At 41.9% G+C, this 7,664-nt stretch overlaps 1 protein-coding gene across 1 annotated transcript; it reads right to left on the reverse strand.

Annotated features, from left to right (window-relative positions):
- Positions 1–1,949: 1,949 nt before the first annotated feature.
- LOC129348264 (trifunctional purine biosynthetic protein adenosine-3-like) lies at positions 1,950–7,664 on the reverse strand. The gene is made up of 9 exons (XM_055008330.1): positions 7,518–7,664; positions 5,683–5,784; positions 5,419–5,620; positions 4,831–4,942; positions 2,935–3,003; positions 2,721–2,846; positions 2,551–2,638; positions 2,371–2,456; positions 1,950–2,288 (listed from the first exon to the last, which is right to left on the reverse strand). The coding sequence occupies exons 1-9, from the start codon at positions 7,660–7,662 to the stop codon at positions 2,082–2,084; spliced, it is 1,137 nt and encodes a 378-aa protein (XP_054864305.1). The 5' UTR covers positions 7,663–7,664; the 3' UTR covers positions 1,950–2,081.

Genomic DNA, 7,664 nt, shown 5'->3' on the forward strand with positions numbered 1-7,664 from the left:
TGTTTCTAAATGCTAATTTTTTTGTGTGAATGTCTATTAAGTTTAAGCCTCCTTTCTTGTAGTCGTCTATTATTGTTCTGTGTGCTACCAGGTTACTTTTGCCTTTCCAAAGAAATGTAGTTATTAGATTATTGATTTTTGCAAGTACTGCGTTGGGGAGGTCATGGACAGCCAATGTGTGTGTTAACTTTGACAAAATGAGGGAGTTGGTCACGACCACCTTGCCCCTCAGGGTCAGCCCCCACATCTTCCACAACCCGAACTGACCTGGGAGTTTGGCCAGAAGCCCCTCCCAGGATTTGTCCCTCGCTGCCGCAGCATCGCTGCCAATGTAAACCCCCAGAACCTTGACGCTCTCCTGGGCCTCTTCAAATCCCCAAATGTTTGGCGGCCGAGCCACCGAGCCACAAAACATGATTTGTGACTTTTCTGTGTTCACCCGTGCTCCCGATGCTCTACAAAAAGTGTCCAGGTGTGTGATTACACTGTCCACCTGTTCTGAGTTCTTGAGAAATAAGTTTGTGTCGTCTGCAAATTGTACTATTTTAATGTGTCTTTGTGCTGGTGTTATGATCCCCGTTATGTGCCTGTCTGTGATAATCAGCTGGGCCAGTGGCTCGGCCACCAAACTGTACAAAAGCACAGAGAGAGGACAGCCCTGCCTGATTGAGTGTTGGAGTTGGATTGGTTTTGTTAAGAACCCATTGCATTTTATTTGACTGTGTGCGTTGTTGTATAATAATTGTAACCAGCCCATGTACCTGCTCCTAAACCCCAGTGTCCTCATTAACCTCCATAAAAAATTGTGTTCTACTCTGTCGAATGCTTTGTTGAAATCTACAGTGATGTAAATCCCCCCCTCCTGTTGTAACTGCTGCACCCCGTGTTTAACTGTTAGTATTGTGTCTGAAATTTCTCTTCCTGGTATGCTGTATGACTGTGTGTCTCCTACTATGTGATGTATGACGTTTTTCAACCTGTTTGCTAATATTTTTGCTAGTATTTTGTAGTCTGTGTTGAGTAGACTGATTGGTCTGTAGTTCTTCAGGCAGGATCTGTCCCCCCTCTGTTTGTACACCAGACTTACCAATCCTAGCGTCAAGGTTCTGGGGGTTGACCTCTGCTCCTCCATACTTTGGTAGAGGGAGAGGAGGACTGGGGCCAGCAGGTCTCTGAAAGAGATGTAGAAGTCAGCAGTAATACCGTCCGAGCCAGGGCTTTTGTTCCTCCCAAGTCCACCGATGGCTGCCTCCACCTCTCCTAAAACCAGGGGTGAGTCACACCATTCAGCCTCCTCAGGAGGAAGTCAGCTGTTCAGGGTCCCCAGCGCTCTCTCAAGAGCCTCTCCTTCCACACCTTCACTGGAAAAAACTCCTGATAAAAGTGCTCCACCTCATCCAATATTTCCTGTTTTGTCAAGTTTCTTTCCTTCCTCAGTTATTAATTCTTTAATGAAGCACTTTTCCAGTTTTCTTTTTTCTAATCCCAAAAACAGGCTGTGCACCTCTCTCCCTCCACTGCATGCTTTGCCTGACTCCTTGTTATTGCACCTTTGCATTTTTTTATTTCTATTACTGCCAGTTGTTTTTTAAAGCACAAATATTTTGTTAAATCATGTGTTTGACCTTCTCCTTTTTTCCAGCTCTATTTTTATTTGCTGCCTTATTTTAAATTCCTCCTTGTTTTCCTCCCATCTTTTTTGCTTGCTGTAGTTTATGCACATCTTCTTTATCCTTTCTTTTACTCCTTCCCACCACCATAATTTGTCCTCTGTAAAGTCAATTTCCTCCACTATGTTTGGTAAGAAACTCCTTGCTCTTCTCATAAACTTTTCATCCTCCAATAAACTGTTTTTCAGACACCAGGAGCCACCATTCCTGGTCATCCCTGGGTGATCTAGGTCCGCCTCCATAAATTTTTTGAAGAGTGTAAAAGGTTTATATTTGTCCAATTCCTAAAGAAGACATACAAAATAGAGTGACTTCATCACAGTATCATGGTTTGAAGGTTAGATCTGGTTCTTTATCATGACAGAGCTGCACATCACAGATGAGTTGACAGTCTGACGATTGTTTCTGTTTTTACTGTTTCTGTTTCTGATAGTAAAGAATGACTGTACCTGTGATCTGGACTCCTTTCTGGTAGGAACCGGGGTAACCGGCGCTGGCCATCAGCACAGTAACTGCAGAGCTGTCCTGGTGCCACACGGGGGCGCTGGAGGCCAGTTTACCACTCATGGTGTTCAGGATGGCCTCGTACAGGTCGCTCTGCAGCAGCGGCAGCAGCACCTGGGAACCAGCAGCAGTGAGGAGCAGCGTTTAATGTGACATGAAGGAGATTCAGAGGCAGCAGACAGGAAGTGAAACTCACCTGACACTCTGGATCTCCAAAGCGACAGTTGAAGTCCAGAACCTTTGGTCCCTGATTGGTCAGCATCAGCCCTGCATACAGCACACCTGAACAACAACAACAACAACAGAAAGATGTGGAAAATGAGCACCTTAATTACAGATTCTGAAAGACTCAAAACAAAAGAAAGGCAACACTTGCCCCCATAAGAAGTCCCCTCCTCCCTCATCCCGTCCACAGTCTTCTGAAGAACCGACTCTCTGATCTGCTGCAGCAGCTCCTGACTCACCTGAACAGCATTAAAGACCAACACAAGCATCACTTTGTGTTCATTACTGAGCACTAAAAACCTTTTCCCTTGACTCTGGTACCTGTGGGGTGGGGCAGTAGGCTCCCATACCGCCGGTGTTTGGCCCCTGATCACCATCCTGGAGCCGCTTGTGATCCTGTGCTGGAGGCATCGGCGCCACCGAGTGGCCGTCACTGAAGCACAGACACTACAAAACCAGAATAAATAATCCGTTTGCATGAAAAATCACCCTTGAAAGTGATCCTGGAGCACTTCAGTGAAAAAGTTCCAGTCACAGACACCTCCTCTCCCTCCAGAAGCTCCTCCACCACCACCTCCTCCCCTGCAGATCCAAACGCTCGGTCCTGCAACGCACAAACACCGCAAACTGTTGACACTGAAGAATGTAATTACCTCCGGAACATCCTTCAAGAGACGAATATATCACAACCAGATATTATTCTGCTGAATAACCAGGTGACTCAGCGCCTGAGGCAGCAGAGGAGCTTTAAAATCAGACTGTGTGAGTGAGAGAAGAACAGCGTTTAAATGCCTCTGCAGCGACTGTTTCTTCTGGGAAGATCCAGAGAGGAGAAAGAGTTTTACATGAGCAACGTAGACTAAAGATTAGAAAAATTAATAAGTACCAAGAAAGTAGAATTCACAGCAGGATTCATTTATGGAATAAAATGGAATGTGTGAACAAGCAGCAACTTCTGTGACTGAAAACTGAAGCCAAAGCTGCAGTTCCTCTAAGTGTGAAAGGTTAAAGTGAACATGTTCAGTCAATATATAAATAAATAAAAGATCTTCTGTCATGTATTATTTCATTACTATTCTGGATGTTTTAGGTTTTTGCTGTGGTATCATTTCAGTATCAAAATCACTAGTTCCATCCAGTTTACAGCTCAACACTGCTTCTGAAAACATCTCCAGTGTTGGAGAGAGTGCAGCCAAACAGTGCAGCTGCTAAAAGCACAACAATGAAGTGAAAGGTGCTAAAATGCTCCATAAAGCTGAGGGGAAGCACAGAGTCGATAACAAGGCCCTTCCAGTTCATCACTATGACCCCTTTCACTTATACAGTGTCTGGAAAAAGTTTTCACAACACTTGGAAGTTTTCCCTGTTTTTTTTTTTTTTGAGTTGTTCTTCAATGTTCAGTCACAGTTAATTAAGGTTTTTTGTTTATTTTTTTTAAGAATTTACAAAAAGAAGATGTTTGTGTCAAAATGATGACTTACCAAATTACCTAACCAGCCTGAAAATATGAATGGTGAAATTGTGCCTTCATTTGTCTTTGCAAAACTGTTCAAACTCATCAGGTTACACTTGGGTTGTGGATGAACAGCTCTTTTTAAAGCCAGCCACAAATTCTCAGCTGAACTGAGTTGACTTCAGAGTCTCCTACATGCCTTCTGGAGAACTCTAGTCCAGATTTAATATGAGTTTATTAACGGTGTCTTTCTCTTTGTCTCTCACAAAGCTGTGACTGGTGAAGAACAGACGACACTTGTATGAACCTTCTCTCAGAGTTTCTTGGAGAGTTCTTTAGTCTTCATAATAATGGAGTTCTATCCAGGAGGACTGATTCAGTGACTGGACTTTCCAGATACAGGAGTCTTAATATGACGATCACTGAGACACATTCACTGACCTCAGAAGATCTACATTTAACTAACTGTGGAGCTTCTAGCACCAACTGACGACTGCTGAATTAGCGTCACTTTAAATGGAGTTAATACTTATGCAATCCCTTATTTTACATTTTAAATTACCTTTTCTTTGGAGAAATCTGTTTTCATTTTGACATAAGAGTCTTTTTTTGTAAATTCCAGTCAAAAAAAAGAACAACTAAATTGACCTTGATTCAATGTCAAAAAGCAATAGTGTGAGAGGAGGGTTAATCCTTTTTTTTGGCTCTGTATATGAGGTTTAATATCAACATAATGATTACAGCAGCTCTAAGCAGCCCAGAAACAAACTGGGACATCAGCACTGACTGCAACATTTATCATTGTACTAGCAGGGCCGCTCAGTGGGCAGCTGTAACTGAATATTCATGAAGGATGCCGGTCATTTATCTATTTTCAATCAAATTTTGGCCAAGTACTGTTGGACCTTTACCCCATTCCTTGCCAATGTTCAGCCCAAGATTAATGATTAACCAGAGAAATGTTTAATAACCTCGTACCTTCATAATGTCCATCACAGCCCGACAGGCCTCGTCTTGATCTCGGGCCACAATGACTCCCTTCCCCGCTGCCAGACCGCTGGCCTTCACCACCAGAGCTGGGAAGTCGGCCCTGATGAACCCAAAATAAAGAAATAAACTCAAATATTTGCAGGAAGAACAAACATCTTTTCACAGACAAACACATCTGGAGCAGATGCTGCAATGCTGGTACAGAGCATGAAATGTTTCTTTTGTGGACCGTTTAACATTGGCAGTGCAGACTGGTGTTTGGGAATGGGTTTGGGATCCATATGGATGAAGGCTGTCAGAATATGGCAGCTGCCGTTCTGCCCAAAAATGACTTTCAGCGAGTACAAAGAACTTTCTCTGTCAGGCCTGCAAAAGTTCTGGCTGTTTATGTTGGATCTGTGTCTTTCAGGGTGCTCTCATAGGAGAAGCAGTTCTTACATCTTAGATCATTAACTCATGAAACCATCTGAGAAACAAAACTTCAGTGAAGATTTCAGTTCTGGGTGTTTAATGGCTCTGAATACAAAAGTTTCTACAAAAAGTGAGCAGGACAACAGTGTTAAACTCTGACTCTACTGAAGTGTGTCTGTTGGAGTTACTTTGCCTTTATCTACTGTACTGGATGTAGCTGCAGGCCTGAAGGAAGCGTAGCGAGCCGTGGGGATGCCGTGACGCTCCATGAAGGCCTTGGAAAAACTCTTACTGGCCTCCAGCTGAGCTGCTTTGGCTGAAGAACCAAAACACGGAACTCCAGCAGCCGTCAGGTCGTCCACAATATCTGGAAGAAATGGTGCACGTGAGCAAAAAATAAGATGTACGAGGCAGGAAAAGGATGGAGACACTCATCTGCTGCCAGTGGAACCTCAGGTCCAACCACAACCAGCCCCACATGGTGATCCTTACAGAACTGAGCCAGGATGCTGTGGTTACTCAACGAAACCTCTGCAGGGACACAATCACACAGGAAACACTCTTCAGCTCTAATCGCCACGATAAAAGTTTGACTTACAGTTACACTTATGGTTTATTCTCGCTGGAAATGACCTAAATAAAAATATAAACCATACAAGTTGTTAAAATTCACCATTAATATCTCAAACACAGCATTATTGTCTTTAGTCATTTATTTATGTCATTTCCAGTCAGAGGAAATGGCTGGCCAAATAAAAATTCACCAGCAGTTAAAATCTGGCATTGGTATGAATAATTATGAGCTCAGATTAGTTATTAAGAAATATAAAAATAAAAATCAATAATTACTACTACAAGGAATAAGTTAGTCCACTTACTTTCTTAGTGAAAACAGATAATTAAAACAGATAAACACACATTGTACAGAAAAAACAGGCTTTGCTTTAACACCATAATATTTTGCGAAAGGCTCCACATACGAATGTTTGAAGAATTTCTAATTATTAATAGAATGACTGTCCAAAAACACAGACATTAGTTCCAAATTATCTCATGGACTTTACTCACTCACACTCCTATGTGGTTATTTGTTTATACAAACCAAGAAGAAAAAATATGTTATAAATACTATGCTCAAAAATTACCTTCTGTTTTTTATTCTGCCAAGGAACACGCGGAGTTATGTGACGACCGGTGTATGTTTGTCCGTCTGTTCGTCTGTCTGTTAGCAACATTACTCAAAAATGGATGAACAGATTTGGATGAAACTTTCAGGGAAGGTCAGAAATGAAACAAGGACCAACTGACTTGATTTTGGGCGCGATGCGATACATAGTCTGGATCCAAGGAGTTGGTAAAAATTTTTCTATCATTGCAAGATAGCGGCATGATTGCGATCCGACTACAAATCGACCGCTGCAGACTTATCCGTTGGAAATCATACGACTGAGCAGCCTTGGTGGAGTACTGTGCTCTCTGAGTGCTTTTCTGACATTTCTCTCAAAATCCTTTCAAGAAGCCCACCAACACTTCAATAACATTTTGAAGTGTTCTTTGCCTAATTGTTGAGTCCCTGCAGCTATAAATATGTGTCTTTCTTCCAACATAATGTTATTTAAGTATTTCCCTTCTACTCTCAGGAATAAATAACTTAATTCATGCAAGAACTGGTTACTCACTGTAATTACTGTATGTATTTTCCACTACACTACCACTAAATTTCTTCTATTTTATATTTTATTAAATACTATATTAATGTTGATACATTCTTGCTTCTTTTTTATTCTTTAAACTGTTTTTGCAATGCAACAGTTGGAGCAGTGCTCTCACTGTCATGCAATGACAATAAAGGCTTTGGTTAGATTTTTTCGGATTTTTGATAACATCATCACTTAAATCCCCAACATTACAGTTCCAGGACAACTGTAAAAATTAAGTAGCAAACAGATACGCATTTTTAAACTTTTATACAAAATGTTGACAAAATCTGCACAAGCTACACTGTTGACATCAAATGTGTTAATATAAATGCACATTTGTCTCACAAGCCCTCTTATTTTCAATGAACCGCTCTGATTTGTGGTTTTCCTAGTCTTCAACAGCTTAAAAAAAATAAAAAATCTCAAGTCCTTTGAGTGCTGGTGAGACATAAAATAAATCTGAAAATATGAACTTGGGCTCCCAAATGATCGGATGTATAATTTTTCTAATTAAAACAGCAATAAAAGAGTCTAATAAGGAGCCTTTCTACATTGTTGTGTTACCAGAGTTGCTGATCTTGCCACAGCTGGCCGTGCCGGCGTTTCCCGGAGCCACCAGAACCTGCTGAACCTGCGGCGACTGAGCCAGTTTCCAGGCCAGAGCATGTTCCCGTCCACCGCCACCGACCACCAGCACCCGCTCTGCCATGA

Source organism: Amphiprion ocellaris, chromosome 24 (genome assembly GCF_022539595.1).
Source record: "Amphiprion ocellaris isolate individual 3 ecotype Okinawa chromosome 24, ASM2253959v1, whole genome shotgun sequence".
NCBI classification, from domain to species: Eukaryota; Metazoa; Chordata; class Actinopteri; family Pomacentridae; genus Amphiprion; species Amphiprion ocellaris.